At 33.1% G+C, this 23,717-nt stretch overlaps 1 protein-coding gene across 1 annotated transcript in view; it reads left to right on the forward strand.

Moving 5' to 3' along the window:
• The window catches only part of LOC147063960 (phospholipid-transporting ATPase VD), a 314,315-nt gene that overhangs the window by 276,805 nt on the left and 13,793 nt on the right, over nt 1-23,717 (forward strand). Inside the window, exon 4 of the mRNA XM_085959028.1 lies at nt 21,776-21,968. Within this exon, the coding sequence (XP_085815154.1) occupies nt 21,776-21,968 (193 nt within the window). The remainder of the gene's footprint in view (nt 1-21,775; nt 21,969-23,717) is intronic.

The following is a 23,717-nucleotide window of genomic DNA, read 5'->3' on the forward strand; positions in this document are numbered from 1 at the left end:
TGAGTCAAGGGTATGGACCTAATAGGTTGAGCAAGTGGCTGACATCCATTTCTCGTAAAAAACAAAAATTTGTTAATACAAACCTCTACTCTGTGGAGGCCCATATGATCCTATTAAGATTGAACATGGTAGGATAAATGAGTTAATATCCTTACAGCGCTGACGGCACAACTGTTGTGTTCGTATTAGATGGCCATTAGATATAATTAGCATGTTATTTAAATGTGGTTATTAATAATAGTAATTAAATACGAATGAGTAATACGATAGAGAATGAGTTTAAAAAATTTAAAATGACGTTTTTAAATATTTTGTAGACAGATGCGTATTATGGCTTGGTTTTCCCAGGGTTTAATTGAATTTTAAAAACTAATTGACAACATCTGTAAATTGTATTATTATTTCAATGTTAACAAATACGTATAAATGACAAATCTTAGTCTGTACTATCTATGGTGGATCCACCCTACCTCCACCCATCGCCGCAGCAGGATAGTCATATTATTCATACATTTAGATTATTGCGTTACAATACGTTTTATTTATCCAATGGGGAAGATTCCATTAGATTGAAAAAATGTAAAATCTATTTCTCATAATGTCTTTTAAGATACATACTCGAAATAACCACCCTGAAGGGGTGTTTCCATATGCTTTGCTTCGGAGCAAAAATGGTATTTTATTTTTAAATTAGTAGGTTCTTAACAATATTACTGAATAAATTCCAACATGCTTAATTTATTATTTAACAAATTATCTGGGTGAGGAAATAAAAATGATATTATTTTTTTCACGTACAAAAATGGAAAAGTAGTAGCTACTTACTTATAGTACCTACCTCATTATGGTATAAAATAGTAACAATTGACTACTATTATAATATTATTTGCCAATAACCGAAAAGATATAAGCGATGTTACGGATAATAAAGAATAAATGATACATAATGTCATTTTTACAATATTAATAAGAAGAAACATCATTGCAATTTAATAATTATTAATAACATCGCGAATTAAATATTATTCGTAATAAACGTGACATGAAATTCATTTACCTACCTACCTAAATGTAAAAAGAATACTATTACATAATATATCAGGATAATCAAGGTATCTGAAATTATTATCATTTATCATATTTATTATCATTGCTAGTAGTATTGAAATCAATTAAAATTCTCCATTATTATTAATAAAATTCTCCATTATTATTATTATTGGCAATGAATACACATATAAAATTGCAATAAATGTCTATGCTATTTGAAATGTCACATTACTGTTCGATGTTTTCTAGGATTTTCACAAATTCTAAATTTGAAAATATTCTTACACGTCAACTAAATAAGCGAAAGAAAACAATTGAAAATCAATCATATATTTCAGTTTGACATATAAATGGCAGTGAAGTAGTCTTAGATTATATTTTCGTAGTAATTAGTGAGGAAAGATGTATTTATTTCTAGTTAAAACTCAATAGTGCGCCAATGTGCTACTTACAGATTTGAATAGATTTGTGGAATATTAATTCTGATTTCTGAAATTTCGATTAATAGACAGACAGGTAGATAGACAGTAATGTAGCGAAAATGTATGGTGACGGATGTAAAACGCGATTTAAAAATGATTTTATCTGTGATTGTGTCGAGTTTTATCAGATTGTGCCCGATTCAAATGGGAGTAGATTCGGGACTCCAAAAATTGAAGTGAATTCCTTTAATAATCAACAAAGTGGTATTTAAATAAAAAAGTTGACGTATTTTCCAAAATCTCTTTGGATAATAATATATATGAGACTAGCTGAGCCAGCTGGCTCTCGCCAGTCTGTCTCGCTAGGTCTTGCAGACAGCTTTTCGTCATGATGACATGGTGTTGGATTTTAATATAATTTTAAAGTATGTATATATGGCGCCATAGTTTTCCCTTCGGGATGGATTTTCATTCACGTCAGACAGTTTGACATTTCGCTGATTTGTCAGTTTTACGATTTGCATGTCGTCACTGCCAATACAAATTTGGAGTCATATGCGTAGTCTATTCTAGAGTCTGGCCTTCACAATATCATCTGACACCACTTCAGGCTGCTAGGCCTAGCAGAACAGCTGGCAATCGCCGATTGCTACCAATGACATTTTAATTTTAATACAATATATGTGTAGGTGTGTGCATTTAAATATGATAAATAATTATACATCTCATTCATTCGAATATACAGCAATATTATGTGATAATCATAAAAAACGATCCAATATATCCAAATATTAATGTCTTTCGGGACCCATTTGCATAATAAAAAAAGGTTAGCAGCACATTGTTTTGTTTCATTGTCTATAAAAAATAAATGCTTGCAGCCATAGAATTGTATTTAAAAAAATCTAATTTTGAATTCAAAATTAACCTTAACAAATATAGTTTCCCGGTGCGGGACATTCATATCGAGACAAATGTTAATAAATAATAAAGCAATACATATTATATCCGAGAGGAATAGACCAATTCTGATAAGAATAGGAATTTATAACACCTAAAAACGTGGAATCAGCTTAAAGTAAGTGACCTTTATCCAGCAGTGGATTGATACAGGTTGATGACGATAATGACGATATAAATGGGTAGGTATATAAAATCACAAATTTAAAAAAATATGGCAGTTTATATGACTAAGAAGAGTAGAATTAGGTTTGGATAACCTACATCCAGCAGTGGGTTGATCTTGGTTGATGATGATAATGACGATATTATGAATGGGTAAATATAATATCAGCAATTTTGATAAATATATAAATTCATATGACCGACAGAAATACAAACAACTTAGAGAGGCCTTCATCCACCAGTGGATTGATTCAGGCTCATGACGATAATGGCAATATAAATATATATAATATAATATCACCGATTTTGATAAATACAGCAATTCATATGACATAAAGGAGAAGAATCAGGCTAGGGAGGCATTTATCCAGCAGTGGATTGGTTTAGGTCGATGATGATAAGGACGATAAAAATAGGTATAATATCACAAATTCGTTAAACCTATAGTAGTAGAATCAGGTTGCGGAACCCTTCATACAGCAATGGATTGATCGTGGTTGATGATGATGGCGATATGAATATGTAGATATTTATAATATCCCCGATTTTGATACATACAGCATTTCATATGACAGAAAGGAGTATAATCAGGCTATGGGAGGCCTTTATCCAGCAGTGGACTGGTTCAGGTCGATGATGATAAGGATGATAGAAATAAGTTTAATATCACAAATTCGTTAAACCGATAGTAGTAGAATCACGTTGCGGAACCTTTCATCCAGCAGTGGATTGATAATGGTGATGAAATTCAAGACTGTCAAGAATACAATCAACGTAGAGCGGCCATTATCCAGCAGTGGATTTATTGAGGCTTGAGATAATAATGGCATTATAATAATATAGATAGGTAGATAGTATAATATTACTGATTTTGATAAATATAATAATTCATGTGTAAGTAAGGAATAGAATAAGGCTGAGGAGGCCTTCATCCAGCCATGGATAGGTCCAGATTGATGATGCTAAGGATGATAAAAATAGGCAGATATTATACAATATCACAAATTTTGTTAACTAAAACAATTCCTATTAATTTCTTTCATTGTTTGCAATGGCAACTTAATATGACTATATTATAATCTATGGAAATTAGTAGCCTACGTAATTATTCAATTAAAAAGAGCGCATGAACAGCCACAAAGAAGTATTTAAAAAAAAAACAAATTTGGAATACAATTACGTTATCTATGGAATAATTGCATATCATCATACCATATAATCAATAAAATTCTCTATGATTATTAATTAATAGAAAACTCATCTTACAATAAAAATGTCTTGATTAAAATTGATTATTTAATATGCTAATAGAAATGTCACATTTTTTTGATTATTTCTGCAAATTCTAAATTTGAATTCTGCCACGTCAAATGAACTTGTTTATATCACAAAAGAAAACAATTGAAAATCGATCATCTATTATTTCAGTTTGACAGATAAAAAGCAGTGACATGGTTTTAGATTATATTTTTGTAGGATTAGTGAGGAAATATGTATTTATTTTGTGTTAAAACTCAAGAATACGCCAATGTGCTACTTACAGATTTGAATAATTTTGTGGAATATTAATTTAGATATTTTGCAATATTGATTATATAAAAAGTATTAAACGACATTATAATCAATTTAAGGTACACGGACTGCGAGATGCGAAAATGTATGGTGACGGATATAAAACGCGATTTAAAAACGATAGTATCTGTGATTGTGTCGAGTTTTACCAGATTGTGCCCGATTCAAATGGAAGTAGATTCGGGACTCTAAAAATTGAAGTGAATTCCTTTAATAATCAACAAAGTGGTATTTAAATAAAAAAGTTGACGTATTTTCGAAAATTTCTTAGGATAATAATATATAGGAGATAATAATATATAGGAGATGATTTGCTAAGTATAAAATACCCAGACAGTTGCCGCTTTTATTTATTCGACATTTCGACACAGTGTCTATAAAACTCACATTTTTTTGTGTTTCTACCGTTTTGACGCCTACTATCAATATTTTTGTTGTTTTATTATTAAAGATCCTTATTAAGCATGCAGTATGAATTTAAATCGATGCTTGGATTCTTAAAATGCTACTCTAGAATTGTTGATAGGTTATGTACCTGTTCAATGAATTGAGTAAGTCAAAAGTTCTTCATAAAAATTCTATTAATTAAACCTCCATTCTGTGTATGACCAAGTGTTTTGTTTATTAGAGGTAACTAACACCTTTGTGTGAATTTGGAATTTTGCAATTTAATATATTTAAGTACATATTATAATCATAATAATAAAATAATCAAAATAAACTTACAATAATTAGATATTTTTTTGAATATGTAGGTAGGTACCTAATTCATAGTTTTTTTTCATATTTAAAAATCATCAATTTTTCTAGAAAATATCAATGTACTTATATGACATGAAATCTTTAATGTTTTTACATACGTATTGATTACTTCAAATGAAAGTTACCATTTAGATTTATTAAATTGCTGTGTTTGCTAAATACGTCACTCTTACGGGCGTATAATATGGTAATTTACTGTAACGTGCGACTTACCGCTTTACGACCCACAGTGGCCGTTACGAATGGAAAGTGATTGCTTCCAAATGGAGGTAAAAAATCTCAAGAAACGTGATGCAGATTTCGCATTATTTCTTGAGGATTCCTTACTTGAAGAGAAATTAAAAATAGGCGGCGTATATATTTTTTAAATCAGCTTTTTATTTATTATAACGTGACTAACTATTCTAGGACTATCATACGTTGGCATAATAATTACAATGGCACAATCAGGGAACTCAGAAATAATGGGAACTGAAATACACAACGGGTAAGGCGATAGCAGGTAACCGACTCTAGTAAGGATGAATCCGGGTTAAACTTACACACGTGTCTAGAATACGTTTAACGTCGAATACTAAAAACTGCTCTCGGTTTATGCATTTACGCTCATTTAATGTTGATGTGTTACACACACTATTGCACGTGCATAATGCGTGCTTCATTTTCGTAGGACACTCACACATTCAAAAGCCTGCTTCACCATGCGGCGTATTGAATATAGCCTATTGGTATTATATTTATTATCTGTTCTGTGGGCACAATATAATGAACTAGCTATATGTATACCCCCTCCAATTTCAGCTTTCAAATGTGTACCTTACCCCAGATCGATTGCCTGCATAACCTTAACAATTGGGTATTTCAGTTCCCATTATTTCTGAGTTCCCTGTTGAACACCCATAATGTATGCGAATTCTATGAGTAAAGTGTTGCGATGATATGTATATATTTTTCGCCGCGTTCTGGAAAATACTGTTATGTATATTTGGTCACTCCTCACGAGAATTACCTAATATAATTCACTCATTGTTCTGATAGCTATGTAGGTTATCTAATGATTTATTTTTTTGCCTAAATTATATGTAGGTATATGTTATTTTCATAATATATTTTCATGTAAACCTATAATAAAAGTAAACACCTGATAATTGTATTTATAATTATTAAGGTCTGATAGTTATTATGTTATTAATAACATCTTTCATATTATTAATAAAATAAGTATAATATTATGATACTATTTTATGTATTATTTAGGTACTAGATTTAATGTCCCATTATTTAAATATTAATAAATAAAACTTATTACATTAGAGCAGAGGGGGGCAAACTGCGGCCCGCCGGGTATTTTTTGCGGCCCGCCATCATTAATAATTGTACTTCTAATTACGAATAACTTTTTTATAATTTAAAAAAAAAACTATTGACATAGATTAAAATTTGTTTAGCACTAGTACGCGATCCATTTTCAATAGATATTGATAGTGTACCGACAGAGCTACAACTTTGAGATTATTGATCTGCAGTGTGATACTGATTTAAGAGAATTGCATCGTCGTGAAGAAATCTCCAAATTTTAGAATGCCCTTAATTCAGACATATTCGACCAAGTTAAAGATTATGCAAGAAAAATGTTCGTTATTTTTGGATCAACCTATATCTATATGTGAACAAACATTTTCGATCATGAACCTCACTAAAAATTCTTTACCATCAAATATCTCCGATGCCCATTTACAAGCAGTTTTGAGAATATCAACTACAAAATTAACACCTGAATTTTAAAAAATGTTAAAAAATGTACAACAGTTTCATTCTTCTCATTAATTTTTTTGTAGTGTTTATTTTTTGTGATAATAAATAGTGTATATCTAAAAATGGTATTTTACTTGCGGCCCGCCGCTCAATTTGAATTTTTGAATTTGGCCCTCCATCCAAAAAGTTTGCTCCCCCTGCATTAGAGCATTTTCATCCCGCAATGATGACAACACTGACAATATTTTTATTCTCGAATGTATCGACATCCGGTTTCAGCCATGATATAAAAATCAGACAGTATACATTAAGTACGAGTACTATTTATGTAACTTAATGCTGTATAAGTGATTTCAATTAATATTATTTGCCGATAGAGATGGGATGAGAGAACAGAGTTACTTACATCAAGTCGATCGAATTGATCTCCGGAAAACCATATTGACCCTATTCCCGATTATAGAATCCAACCCTTTATGTGGTCAATATTTTCAGAGTTTGCTTATGAAGTTTATTTAATCAGTAAGTATATTTGAACGTCATTGTACCGTAACAGATCAAGCGATTTATATATTACCCAATAAAATGAATCATGCTATGAATGCCAAACCCAGTAAAACCCTTATCTTAAATAAGGTAAATGTATTAATCAATGTAATTTTAGCAGAGTTTTGGATTAAGAGCCATTATGCTGATTGCAGTCGATTGAAGTCGAGTCGGTTGATTTATAAACGCAAACGCGGTCTATTTAATTTACCTTTTTATCCTATAATTTATGTATGCCATATTGAGTTTCCAACAGTACCGAAATGGACTCAGGGACGTTCCGGAATGGACGGCGCTTTCCAGGATTCCGGTTGGATCATATCCGGGATGCAAATGTCTAATACCAAACCACTAGACTCTAAGATATGTAATAGGTACCGCGTGAGTCGATAATGTTATCTATATTTAAAGGTAAAAAAACTTTCTATCGCGTCAGGTTGGTGGCGTACTACAGTATCATGATTTTGAAAGCAAATAGACGAGAGCTTACGTGTACTTTCGTGTACTCACGCTACGTGATAACTGTTTATCTCTAGCTAAAGAACTAATTTTCCACATTAAAGGCAATATGCTGTAATCGTAATCTAATATTTAATATGCTTATTTAACATACATAATTTTGAAAACACTTCCGAGAAAATTTTTATAACTAATAGAAAAATTCTTATTGAAAAAAGTAAGACACCCCGCAGGAATCGAACCTGCATATCTCGGGTATCACGCCCATGCACATAGACCACTATGCTAAAGGCGTCATACTTAATTGTGTCAAATTTTAACTAATGGGTTTTTTTAATATTCACTGAAACGCTTTCCAATTTGAGCTACTATTGGCGATCGACTTTTTCATTTTAATTCAAAGTAGACATTACTTTAATTACTAACCGACGTCACGGATCACTCCAAGATTTTTGTTGTAACTAACTTGAACTTGCTAATAATTTTTAATTAACTATTTTTTTTATTCAACGAATAATTCACAAAATTTAAGAATGTAACCCACCCTCTTCAAAAAATCTCGCTCTATCATATGCTGTAATGTTGACATAATGTCATTAGTTTACAGTATATAACAAAATATTATTGACAGCATGATATATTTAGATTTAAAAAAACACGTTATAATAAAATATAAAGCGAAGTTTCAATCAGATTGGTCGGGTTGTTGTGTGTTTTTCGTACATTTAAAAAAAAAATTTGCTTGTGGAAAATGGAAAAATGGAAAATGGAGAAAATTGAGTTTAGAGCTGTTATTAAACATTTTTATATAAAAGGGTTAACAGCAAAGGAAATAAAAAATGAGTTGGATTTAGTTCACGGCATATCTGCTCCTTCACTTGCAACTATTTATAACTGGTTAAATGAATTTAAACGTGGTCGTACATCAACAAAGGATGAACCACGCTCAGGACGTCCTGTAGAGGTGACTACACCAGAAATGATCAATAAAATCCACGATATGGTGTTAAGTGACCGAAGATTAAAGTTGAGTGAGATAATTGAGGTTACAGGGATCTCAAAAGGTAGCGTCATTTCTATTTTACATGACAAATTGGGCATGAAAAATATTTCTGCAAGATGGGTGCCGCGTTTGCTCACAGTCGACAATAAACGCAATAGGGTGGTGGCCTCTAAAGCCCTGTTGTCGCTCATGCAACGCAATCCGGATGAATTTTTTCGTCGCTTTGTGACTGTAGATGAAACATGGATACACCACTATACTCCCGAGACGAAAGAACAGTCAAAGCAGTGGATTGCGAAGACAAACCATGTCCAAAGAAGGCGAAAACCGTAAAATCAGCTGGTAAGGTTATGGCTACTGTATTTTGGGATGCACGTGAAATTATTTTCGTTGACTATTTGGAAAAAGGAAAAACAATAACAGGGGATTATTATGCATCTTTATTGGACCAGCTAAAAAACGAAATTGAAGAAAAACGGCCTCATTTAAACAGGAAAAAAATCCTCTTTCATCAGGACAATGCCCGTGTTCACACATGTTTACGATCAATGGCTAAAATTGAAGAATTGAAGTTCGAATTGGTCGACCACCCACCGTATTCGCCAGATTTAGCCCCCAGTGACTTTTTCCTTTTCCCAAACTTAAAAAAATGGCTAAGTGGACAACGTTTTTTTTCAAATGAAGAAGTCATCGATCGGACAAATGCCTATTTTGAGGACCTTCCGAAAACCTATTTTTCTGACGGTTTGAAAAAAATTGAGAAACGTCTAACCAAGTGTATTGAGCTCCAAGGAGATTATGTTGAGAAATAAAAAAAAATACAAAAATAAAAACTGTTTTAATGCTTTTTTCTAAGGAATTATTGACCCACCCTCGTATAATCTTGAAGAGAAAAAACAAAGTACGTAGGTAGGTAAGTATCGACTATAAAAAAAATCTTGAACCAAGCAGGGTTCGAACACACAGATTTTGCATTTTGGATGAAGATTAACTACTAAACTACCCACAAACTGGCCGTGCGTACATGTTCATTTCAAATTCCATCAGCACCTAACTCAGCCAAAGATTATCTTTGCGAATTTTTTAAGAATTTTTTACAACAAAGAATACACGAATAAAGAATTACACCTTCTTATATTATAAATATATTATTATGAACCTACATTATTATAAATATTTATTTTATCAATATTATGAATGCTGTCCATATTATTGTGTTATAAAAAATAGGAAAAGGTATTACTTACTAGACAGTCCTATTGCATAATATTATATTATACACATAATATGTACTGGAAATCTGGATCACATTGGAAAGGTCATTTGCATTGTCATTCATCTCGCTCACTCAGTGTGACATTGTTATCATACAGTCAATATAATATTATGCCAACATCATTATGCTATGACCTACAGACTTTTACTAGACCGATTGTAGACACGAATAAATATTAGTCAAACCCATACAGTACAGTTTCATGAATATTGCATTTTATATCAGTCGTGTTTTAATGAATTGCGATCGACACTTTTGCGTATAATAATATGTTTTTGTGTTGTTTATAGAACTACAGTCACTGTATGTTATTTTTTACATTATTTTTTTATTTCATCGAAATAGTAGATATTTTAAGTAGTCAGCAGCGTTAGCGAACCAATGGCACGTGCAGAAATTCTGCTGGCACGCGAAAAAAAATCTGGAACTTTAAACCGCACCGATGATATGTTTTTATTTAATTAATTTTCAGTAAACTCAGTCAAAGCACACATCTGCTCCCGAGACATTCACATGCGTAAATAACTTCTGGTACTTCACAACCGAACGTAGGGCCTCGTGATACGCTGGGTTAAGACTGAGTGTAGTGCGGGGCGGTTTGGTTTTTAGGGAACTATTAGTCGGTGGAAATAGAAAGCGACGGATTCTGGACGGTTTCTTTTCGATACATAACGTAATGGACTTACAAATTTCTATTCAGAAAAAAAGCTAAAAAAGCTCTCGACCGATGATTTTTGATGGAAAAATTGTTGGAGTAAATCAGAGAATTCATGCGGTTTTTTTTACCACGTTTTTATTAGCTCGTATTCTTGTTTGTCCGAGATTTGTATTGGACGATTGAAGATGTTTAACTAACTTCCCGACTAGCTAGACATTTGAAGCTTTTAGAATATATCAGAACACGACGACAATGCATTTTTGTAATACTTTTGGCCATCTTTAAGCAGAATTAAATTTATTTTCAGTTAATTCTGTTTTGTATGTTTCGGAAAAAAATCGTTAAACGTAAAACATTGGTTGCCAAGGGGGTCCTAGCAAATAAATTATTAATATATACGTGCCATGTACGTATTATATACATAGTAATATGGAAATCAATATGAAATGTCAAAATGACATTTCAGTATTCTATATTTATTCAGTATTTCTATCTAGTACAAAAAAGTATTTATTAATAGGTACATAGAATCGTCACGTTTATATGATTCTACAGATAATTTAAAAACGTGGTATATAAAAAAAATATTTTTATCTTGTAATTATTTAATTTTAATTGAAAGGAAATATTACGATGTTCCTAATTTTTGGCACGCCAGTCATTATTATTTTTTTTAGATTTTTGATACTTACGCATAAAATGATTCACCATCCCTTAAATGCTTTAATAGTGTATACTTTATTTATACGAAGCGCGCGAATGTTTATTTATTAAATTATTTTAAATTCGTCCTATTTATATTCTCGACACGTTGTAGGTCAACAGCTGGCTAGGCTACCTTGCTTAATCTTTCAACCGTTTACTTATATTCTATTTTAAACGGTTCATCTACAGCAGTTATGCACAACACGTGGTCTTCGATGCCTTAAATATTATGCAAAAAACATTAACTAACATAATAATTTAGACTAGTTATCGCTTGCTTATCGTGGCGCATGGAGATAACCAGATTGACTCCAGACCATTGGACTTCTCAGTTCTTAACCGGACACGGTGGTTTTGCCTCCAAGCTCTGTCAGCTTGGCCTAAAAGAATCTCCGACTGACGAATTGCAGGATGCCGATCACATCCTCTGGGAGTGTCCCCATATGTCGGTTGAAAAGGAAGAGCTTCTCAAGTCGGTCCGACCCTCAGTTGGACCGGTCGGCCATTGCGACTTGGTATCTACGAGGGAAAATTTCTCAGCTTTTAAAAAGTTTGCGGCATTATACGGCGAGCGAGAGGGTTTTTTCTAATCGAGAATTTACCGTAATACATTATATGGAATTAGGGATCACGCACACTCTAGTGCAAGCCAACCAAGGTCTTGGGAAGTTGCTCCTGGGACACTTTCGGCACAAATTTGAACAGCGCCTATCGTTCGTTACGCCACGGTATACGCCTGCATAACGGGTGTGGAGACGTGGCGGGTGGTGGAGGGAAAAGCAAGTTATCGCTTGCTTTTTGACAGGCAAATCTTTATCAGTACAGTGCAAAAATCGTGCTTTATTCGTTTGCATGCAGTGTCTTGGGCATTACGTGATATTTAGTAGTTATGTATTTTTTCCCATAAGATATAGGTACGGTAGGTATGATAAAATAATTTGTCTAGGCTCGGGAGAGAATATATCATTATCCGTGACACGTTCTGTAGGTACTCTGTGTGTCCCGTACAATTAGAAAATTGATAAACTGACTTTACTGCCTACTGTATATTATTGATGTAATTCATGATTCCGACGCGAGACGTCGCGAACCTCTAACTATACCGAGCTCAATGTCGAAACAGTACAAAATATTCACTATATACTTATCTTTCTAATTTCTACGTTGCCTCAATAAATCCGTTTGAATAAACAGTATTCATACCTATCGCTACTTATCGCTAAAGATAAAGGCAGTGTGATGCTCTACTCTACAGTAGCGTTTTCTAAATGGTGTACGCTGTAAAAAAAATGTAAGTATATCGAATTAATTAATGTTTTTTTGTATAATTTAATACATCTATTTGAATTATGGAGTTGTCGAGTATCGATATACAATTAAAAATTGTACAACCACATAATTTAAAATAATAACATTATTGAAGAAAAACAGCGACTTTGTTTTTACTATTAGAGAGAATTAATTTGTGATGTGTGTTTATATCACTTATCCGATCGACTCGCCACGCCGGGCCCTTAGACTAGAACCCTGTCAGACCTCCCTTTTTGGGGCCCATGGTTGGGAGTCACGAGGGCAGTTTGTTACTTACTAGCTACCTATATGAAAAGTGAATTAAAAATATTGACAATTTTGCTGTTATCATATTATTGGCCATTCTTAATTCACTGCTGGGTGGCCTTTCCATACTCATACATGCATTATTCTCGGTCGGTGTTTCGTTACCAATAATTGCTATGTACTTCACCTTAACTTGGTTATCTCATCAATCCTCGCCCCTCAATCTTATAGTATCTACAAGAAACACGATTATTATGTAAATAGATAATAATTGCATACATCTAACTTATTTTTTGCGATTTGAATCGGTCGATAATTGGTAACGTTTTCTGAGAATTTTCCGATGGTACTTTGGGTACCGTCGACGAGGTGATTGAATAACAAATCTGTCAATTTCCAAAGTAAATGAACCGCGACGTGTAATAAATTAACAGAATGTCAGTCGAACTGCAATGGATGGTCACGATTGTGCCGCTTAGGTTAGTTTTTTAGTAGTTAAATCGTTCAAAACATCTAAAATTTATCTTGATTCGTCCCATTCGAGCTATTGTCTCACAATCTCGCTTCATGCCAAAAAGCCACTGCCTAGCTGTCAGGTAGTGTGAACACCACAATATATTATGATTTACAGAAAAATTATATGAAAATATGTGATTTTATATTCGGCCTGTGTATTTTAGCCCTTACTGTTGTTATATTAGCGGGTATGTAATCGAAAAATAGTAACAATCTAATGTGAACTACTGTCTAGTCCAGCGATTTCCAAACTGGGAGGCCCGGAGTGTTGCAAAGGGAGGCGCGAAAAGTTTAACAGAATTAATGTAGCCACAGGCTTGCAGTTTGCAAATGCATTGTTTATAAAATGGCCGCTAGTTATAAACTACATAAAAAAACAATCCTATAAAAGGTTGTTTGCAAACCTGTCTGACGATATGGAGACTAATTTTATAATATAATTCTATAATAGTAAAAAAGTCGCCTGCGGCGCTAGTTTATTTCAAGGCTATAAAATAGTTTAAATATGTGGTTGTGCGTTGCAATTTGATGTGTTACCTATATGATGATTGATATACTTAAATGATAACTCCCGTGTATAATTTAGGAAACACTACTTTAGAGCACCACACTGTCCTTAACCTCACCGATAGGTAGGTGGGCCCGCCAAAGATCCTGGCCTGGGGGCCCGCTTCAGGATGTGGGACCCATGATAGAATCCATTTGTCAATGAACGATGATAAATTTGGATTGAAAAGGAAAAATTGGTAGAATTATCATGCGATAATTCATTGAAACAAAACCCCAAGTTCAATTTTGGTTGAATCTAAGTGAAGAATAATATAATACTTTGTCAAGAAAAGCAATGCAAGTAAAGTACTACTAACATTCGTAACAGCATATTTATGCGAAACGGGATTTTCTGCATTAGCTGCAATGAAATCCAAATATCAATCCCGTTTAGTAGAAAAAGAGCACTTTGTACTAACAAGCACATTCATCGCATGAAAAACAAATTAACTTAAATTATAAAAACCTTGTTTTTTTTCTATTCTTTTTTGTATTTGTACATTTTTAACTATTTAAAAGGGTGTATATTATTATTAATAAAAAAGTTTGGAAACCACTGGTCTAGTCTATGGCATCGGTTATCGTCTAATTTTAATAAAGCATTGAATTGTCCATGCATCATAATATTTATTATCCATGTAATTTAGCTGTAAATTTTGATTACGTTTATTTGATCTCATATCTCTAGATTTTATAGCCATTTTTTTCATATTTATTAAATATGAATTGTAATTAATTGTAAGTATAGTAAGTATTCGGACTAGCGAGTAACTCTGTGGAAAGCAGTGGATATATTGTATATGGCAATTGGAGAATAAACGGATTCTACACAGACGCCCCAAAAATCACCAACACGAGCACTGTACAACGGCTGTACTCGACTCTCCCTTCTTTGTTCTTGTACTCAACAGTCAGCCTTACTTTTCCTTCCAATTATCAGTTAATTTCCGTGTTTACAAATTCATATATTCAGAGATCTAAATGGTGTAAGATTATAGAGAATAATTATTATAAAACCAAAGCAATATTTCTACTCGATTCCCTTTACCGCATTGCTTTATTTATACCCTCTTTATAATGAATGACACAGTTGTCATGTTGGTGTAGTTGACAGGGATGTCTGTTCTAAGGATTAAAACACTCTTAAGATAATGAATGATATCGTATTATTGTTTCGTTAGATAATATAACACAAGAAAACAACTAACCAATCAATCAGTGTTGCAAAAAATTTTTTTTTGGCAGAATTGATGAGTTCCCATGACCTCAGGCATTTCCTGACATTGGTAAATTATTTAATTAAAAATCACATTCGGTAAACAATATCTTGAAAGGTATGTAGTCCACACTGGCTTAGTTAGGCGAAGCCTATAAGTATCATCAGCCAGGGTATATACACTGCTGGATGAAGCGCCCCCCACCATAGCTCCTTCTACTCTTCCCGGTTTCTAGTTATTTGCTATCATGTAATCCGCCGAACAATCCCGTCCAGGATGTGCGCGTTCGGCGGAGCGTTGAGCGGTGTGCGCAACTCAAACGTATAAACGTATAATCAAAAAAAGACATTGTCTAGGAAAATTTTCACACACGGTTATACGTTTGAGTTGCGCACGCCGCTCAACGCTCTGCCTGTGGTCGTGTACTGCCTCTTGTGTACCACTGAATGATGTTTCTGCAGCGGTCGTCGACTCACCGAGCGATATGTCCGGTACCATGCCATTATTTTCATCACTCTGACTTGGAACCCTTTTTATTTATATCTGACTTCTCTGCTGTGACGGCGATTTTTTTTTACTATTGGATTAAATAATTAAGTGTATAATTGATTTATAACTTCCAATTTAAATTATCTAGAATAATTAGTACTGTACCTACCAGTGGCGAAGGGTGACTTTTGGAAAGAGGTAGGCTGTGGAGATCTGATAAAAAGAGCACACTTGTCAGGTATACTTACGAGAATAGTACGATATTTACTACTAATGAATAGGTACACACTAGTAAATGACAACGACACACTAATTCAATGAAACTTCAAAAACTCATTGACGACATAAAATGAGCGATGTGTTTAAATTACGTATTTTTCAAAACATGTATACCCATCAAAAATCATTAGATAAAATTTATTTTTAATTATAAAAACAATATATAATTACTTATTTATTAATATTCGATTAAACGCCGTTGAAATTATTTTTTTTAATTATCTAATTATTAATGATTATGGACAAAGTGCGCAGTCGTGACAACATTATTATGCGCGAATGTCTTAGGCTCTGCGATAGGAGCTTACCTTATTTCGTACAAATCAGCAGACTTGCTGAGGTTACGAGACGTAAAGTCCATACGAAAAAAATTCAGAAATCATCGGAGATTTATTTACGTCGAGACGTCGCGGCGTTTATTATTTATTTACGGCGCACTGTGGTATATTTTTTAATACATTTGCAGTTGTTTTGTAAACTGTGTAATACTGTAATACATTCCTACATATACGACATCTCTCGTTGGCAAAATAAATTATTTTTATATAACATAAAATAATGAAGTGATTAAGTATATAAAATATGTCAATATGCAATTAAAAAATATTTTTCTTAAGAAGGTAGGCTTTAAATAACCGCCTAGTATGGAGTCTTCGTCACTGGTACCTACTTTGATTTGGTTTAAATCGTTGTTTTAATAACGTAATTTATATTAGTTTCTTCAATCAATCAATAGCTGTCATTACCATTAGTGATTACTGTGATTAGTATCTACTTAATAATTACAATCTACCTTATGTTTAATATTTTACTAGGGCACGAAATGTCTAGTAGTCATTTTATGTTGTCCTCTTGTACCCTGTCCATTATTGTATCTACGTAGCCATGAAATAATTGTTGGCGTGGACAGATTTATAAACAAAGATATTAAAAAAATGTTACCTTTATAATTTGAAATAATTGGGCGTACCTACATAAAAATCAAGCGTGTGATTTATATTCCTGTTTATACCTAATATTAATTTTCCTGAATAAAGCAAAAAAATGATAAATACTGTACTGAAAATTGAACTACCTATGTTTTTGCCGGCGATCAATGTTTTATCATTCGTCTCGATTTTTTTCAACAATAATTAATTACAAGATAAAAAGAACTTTTTATATAAGTACAACGTTTTTAAATTTTTTGTTGAATCATATAAACTTAACTTGACTAGCTTAAACGATCAAAAAAAATTGTAATTGATAGAAATAATACTGAAATGTCATATTGATTTCCATAGTAATGCACGTATATATTAATATTAATAATTTAGTTGCTAGGACCCACTTAGCAACCAATAATAGTTTTACTTTTTACGGATTTCTTCCGAAATAAGTTTTCATTCAAAATAGAATTAACTGAAAATGAAATCAATTCTACTAAAAGATGGCTAAAAGTATTTAAAAAATGCATTGGCATCGTGTTCTGATATATTCTAAAAGTTTCAAATGTATAGCTAGTCGGGAAGTTAGTTAAAATCGATTGCAAGATTTGTACCGGACAAATAAGAATACGAGCTAAGAAAAACGTTGTAATAAAATTCTGACTATTCTGCAATTTTATATTAGTTTGTTGTTAGGGATTCTTTTGTAACCTCTGTAGCAAATTCGGAAATGCACTGGCCTTCCGTTTTCTTATGATAATCATAAGTTTTTTTTAAAATATTGTATTTAACCTTGACTAGTGCACTGTACAATTGATTTGTAAATAAATAAGATTTAAAAAAAATACATGATCACCTCTAGAAGGTCACGTGTTTTATATATAATCTTACTTTTTAAATACAAAGTCGGTACCTACTTATTACATTGAAATCAAATAATATTACAGTAGTATTAGTTAAATTATGATATTATTATAATATAATAATTGATAATATCATAAATCCGTTTGTGACAGGAATAATCTAAACAATAGTTATTGATAAATGAGTAAAATAAGCCAAATTAATAATAATGCTTATAACATTATGACTCAGTAAAGACGAAAAGGGCGAGTCGAATCGATGCTGTAAATTAATTAATTCATTTATTTACAGATACATAGAAGAACCCCATCCCAAACCCATGTCGCTTTTGGCTCTCCGAGAATTAGTAATATTAGACGAATATCTCCTTTTACACTCAAATATTCTCAAATAAATTAATTTGTCACTTTATATTAATTCCACACACTTTTCGTTTTATTCGTCAAAAATCGCACTAAGTAACGTTTTTAATATATTTTTTTAATTTAATTTTAAATTTAAATTTTAATTTTAAATTTTAATTTTAATTTTAAATTTTAATTTTAATTTTAAATAATAGTGTCGTCTAGTACCTACATAATAATATTATATTGTCAGTGGCGCGTTTAGTAACATAGATGCCCGACGCACTGATCATTTGAGGCCCCATACGATAAAAAAATGCGTTCATTTAAATTTATAAACATTTTTTAATTGCATTTAATAATTAGTTTATTCGTTTAAACCAGAGCGTTGGAGCGGACCCTTTTTTGAGTTGCTTCGCTCCGGGACCTAATTAATACTTGCTCCGGCTCCACGCCGCTCTCTCACAGCTCCGCTCAGTATTATATTATTATGTATACAAATGTTAAAAAAATAAAAAAATAAGTACTTAGTTTTAAAATAATCGTCATTTGCATTATTTCTTTCAAACAAAATTTCAGACAGCAAATCGTCTCTCATTGTTTGCCTCTTCTGTCAAAAAATTGAGGTTATTTATCATTCGGCAGTGTTGCCATATTTCAAATAATTCCAGTGTTGCAAAGTGTCAAAATATACTATTTTCATTGGATTTTAGGCCGAAAATTTGAGAGGTAATAATAAAAAACATCCGGACCAGTGGAGCACTACAAATTTTCGGTGCTCCGGCTCCGCTCTTGCTCCGGGTAAAATCCTATTGCTAATGTGCTCCATGCTCCTGTTCCGAGCTCCGCTCCAGCGCTTTGGTTTAAACAGACTCCTCTTTACAAATCATAACACACACATACTTACAAGAGTATATCTAGGAATTTTGTATTTGGGAAAAAGCTTCCATGATTTTTCGATCCGCTTTTTTCGGAGTATTTAGGTAATATTTTTTTACATGAGACGTGAAAATATCTCGATGTGAACGATGATATAAAAAAAGCATTATTAAAACAAACGTCTTTTATCGTTAAGATTTTTGTATAGGTACTTAAATAATTTATTGTTTGTTCGAGGCCCCCTTTTAAATCTTGTAGCGAATCAATTGAGTCATGTTGCGTTACAGAAACGCGCCACTGTATATTATGTACCTCTCAGCGAACATAGAATTTATTTATGGTAGGTACCTCTTCTACGGCTGTGCATATATGACGGGTGTTGGTGGGAACTTTAACGTATAGTTCCTTCGTTGATATGCCAAGTATGCCTTGCAATTATATGCTTATTTGCTCTCTCACCTGAGTTGTGTAACATTATGTTTACAATTTAAATACATCATAATTTTAAGTACCTAGGTCCTAGGTAACTGAAAGGAAAGACTTTTTATCCACTTAATTCAAAATAATATATACCCAATATCCCGCGCATGTTCTATATAGGTATTATGTAATATGTATATACCTACTGTTTAATGGATGGAAATTGTGCATGTAACATTGGGTGACGTCTTCAACATATTGTTGGATGTTCAAGGCATGATGAGAAGTTTGGGAGATTTGGAAAACGTTGAACTAGATTTTAGATGTAATTTATGACTCCATAACCCATTGATCGGAATATTGTGTGGTATATTATGTACATCGCGTGTCTGTTTGCATTACACGAGCGATCATTGGATAATAAATTCGAAATAAATTATTATTCTATCGTGTGACGTAACGTTACATATTCTATAAACGTGCATAGAAAATGTTTTCTGAGATTATTGTTTGAATCTCCCACGTAACGTATCAAAGTAATAATGCTATTACAATAATACGTAGGTAGTCCTAAACTAAACCTCTTTGATATGAATTTTCTAAATTTGAATCTTCCTTCAGCTGTCATTTGAATACTTACAATAAAAAGTATTGTCACTTCTGAAAATATTTATCTGGATCCATTTTTTGACGCTTCATTGGTGTAATGAGTATCTAATACAATTATTATTATTGTTTTTCGATACTATGAATAAATAATGTAAAAATACGCGGTGACTTGGTTTAAAACACGGTCAAACATTTCTACAAATCCGGAAGTATGTTTTGTTCAAAGGCCACCTTTATCGTTTTCACGAATCGTTTGTAATTGATTTGACTATGGGCTATGAATATAAAAATTAATAGCAATATAGCGTAAAACTGATTGGTTGTAGACTTTCTGTGTAAAACAATATCTGTACAATATAAATATTATCTATAACACAAATACTCCATATTGAGTTTACAGCACAAAATGGATATTATATTTATACTGCAGCTGTTGTTTTTTTTTTAATAATTATGACATAATAAATAACTTATCTCCGGAAGTAACTGGTGTAGCGAAAGATATACAAGTAAAAGAACCAAGAACATATGATTATTATATTGCTATTTTTTAAAAATACCTACTGAATTCGCTGTATACCTTTAAATACATTGGCGACAATATATACATATAGCCAAGTGAATTAATATAATATCGTGTATAAATACTAAAGATGGTTGCCGTGATACCAGTTTACACGATTATTTTATAATTATTGTACCGAAATGAGGATTCAGATTTCGCAAGGATATGTGACCACTGGAAGCATACGTTGGATGAACATTTACTTTCGAGGCATAATGTGAAGTCACCAGGGAACACAGAATTAATGGGAACTGAAATACCTAACTCCACAGACAACCGATCTCGAGTGTGGAAGAATGTGTCATTCTAAACTTGTCCTTCGTTCTAACTGTTCTCGGTTTATGCACTCACTCATTCAATAATTGTGTATTTGAAGGTTGCAACAGACACTATTGCACGTCTATCATGTGTGTTTCACTTTCGTAGGACACTCACACGTTCAAAACCCTGCGTCAAAATTTAGTCTATCGGGGTATAGCCTTTCTGAATTATATTTATATATCTGTTCTGTGGAACCCACTTTTGAAAATAATGTACTAGCGACTCGCAAAACCCTTTCCCACCCTTTTGTGACATTTATATTTTGTAAAATTTTGCTTCAATTTTATATAATATTCTGGGTACATCTCTATATAACATGGTTTTGTCTACATCTTTTTATATATCTCATGGTCGTACACTCATGGCTGAGGATCGTGACCATTTTTTGATTTTGCCATCCTTTGAGCGACCAAGACTTTCCATCGATCTTCCGTTTCTCTCAGGTAAGAATGAATGGTGTCCCCAGTTAGCTTTTTCACTTGGTCGCTCCAGTGCGCAGACGCTCTACCTCTGCTTCGCCTTCCCTGGAGGCCACCCAAAACCACCAGTCTCTCCAGGGTGTCCGGTCCGCGCCGGATAATATGTCCAATAAACTGCAGAATTCGTCTCTATCTGCAGTCTCTGGACGATTGACTGGTTCGTCCTGTGCTTCGTCCAAGGAATACGAAGCATTCGGCGCCAACACCAAATCTCAAAGGCATCAATTGCCTTCCGCTCCCTGCCTTCAGGGTCCATGACTCCATATATAGGCAATCAAAATATACCTACTTAATTTTTTGTTGTTTGTCTGCGATCAATGTCCCGGTCTTCAATATTCTGTATACCAAAATCAAAGTGTATCCTCAGTTTATCAGGGTTTTTAAAATACAAGCAATGCATTTATAAAAAAAATATTTTTTCTTTGCAGCAATCGACATTCACCGCTGGAAAATTCGTAAGCGTCGTCGAAGTGGACGCTCCATCGACGAAGATCTACCGTTTCCATGGAGCCGTCGTCCACCCCAATGGAAGGAGGGTTCCTCTTTCGTCCGATAACCTGCTGCTGAGGGAATGCAGGGTCAAGAACACAGACTATGTGGAGGGTATCGTCGTGTATACAGGTAATTAAACGATTTTTCAACGTTTCTCTCCACACCTCTGCTATTGGCACGTCGCCACAACATATTATTTAGTTTTCCCGATAATCCTCTTGAATGAATGAATTATATACATTGCGACTTATATTATGGCCGACGCGTCATAGTGCTCTTTGTAGTTGGTACGGCAGCGGGGGGTGAAGGCATGTGCTTGAAATGGAGGAGAAAAATTATTAGTTCTCTGAAATATAATTATTAGTTGGCAGAAATATCGTTCACTGCGTCCAGGGATTGCAATACCGGTTTTCCAGTATTTCTTATTGAATACCGGTATTTCTTAAACATTAAAAAAAACAGAAGTAGGTGCTTATCAATAAAAATATAGCTATTAAAATCTTTTTCAATAACCTACATACCTACATTTATTATGTTGACATTTAAAAATATAAATTGATCATTGTTATAGAACTAGTGATTTTTTTACAAATAATTTGAATATATTGATAATTTTAACTATGCAGGAAAAGCTTCTTAAATAATTCAACGCTTGTATAGTCATAGAATAATTGAACATTTTTGTCACGGATGTTTTCTATTTCGAAATAATATTATGATAATTCATCGCATCGATCAAAATATACGGTGTGTGACGTTTGTCATACTGAAGAAACATCCGCCATCTCGCAAAATCCCTAGACAATGGCAAAATCACTAGGTGACACAATAAAAATAACCAACACATTTGTTCGCCGGGAGACTCACGAGGTGACTAATCATCACGTTGCGAGGCGCGAAGCGTGCAGTGTGGCCATTGCGATAGAATAGTGTCAATAGGATATTTCACCTAGCACGTAGCCACCAAGCAAGGCACCTGCCTATGTGGCCGAAGCCTAATAGTATTCAGATTCAAATTAGTTTATTTGCATGAAGCGAATATTGTAAATTATGAGTTTAATACAAAATATGACACGCAAAACACAAAGACAATAAGTACTAGGTACCTACTTTACTTAACACATAATTCAATATAAGACTATAGTAATATCTAGGTCTGTCTCCTATAAGCTGGCGTGCGGTTTCCCCCCGCTTCAGCATCTTAACACTGCATTCCCTCGTTCCCTCCAATTGAAAACTTGCAACAGTCGAACGCGATCGTACAATGCTTTCCGTCCGCAAACGACGTGACGTGAACGCCAGCTTATAGAAGACAGATTAGGTACAATATTTAGGATATTTACTTAAATATTTTTATGCTTTATAAAAAAGTATCTGCAAGGACGCTGCATTACTGGGCATAAACACAAGTACCTACTTAGGTAGATAGTCTTTTTATCGTGATTTAAATAATATATTTTTTCGCTGCCCGGTGAAAGTTTATAAGCGCAAAATTAACTTGCGGCAATTTGCGTTTTCCAAGTGAGTGAATCTCATTCATAAATAATTCATTGAAATGCCGTTATTATATTTTGTTATGACAAACTTTTTTTTTCTAATTTTCGACGATTGACAAGTTTTTTCGCGGCCGTTCGACTCTATATTATTGTCACTTCAAATAAATTCATTTCCTCCTTTTTTTAATTGATATTATTTTATTGTCATTTTGTCATTTTAACAATGTTGACAGCGAACAGCAGTGCTTCCCAACCTTTCACGTCCCGACATATTATAATAATTGCGGAACACTGAAGAATAATTACATACCTACCTATCCCTGTTTCAATTCCCTAAATTAACATATTTTAGTTATTTCGCTTGCAAAAAAACGATGCGATT

This window comes from Rhyacophila brunnea, unplaced genomic scaffold, assembly GCF_057557595.1.
Source record: "Rhyacophila brunnea isolate RB1 unplaced genomic scaffold, BYU_Rbru_1.0 scaffold_8, whole genome shotgun sequence".
NCBI classification, from domain to species: domain Eukaryota; kingdom Metazoa; phylum Arthropoda; class Insecta; order Trichoptera; family Rhyacophilidae; genus Rhyacophila; species Rhyacophila brunnea.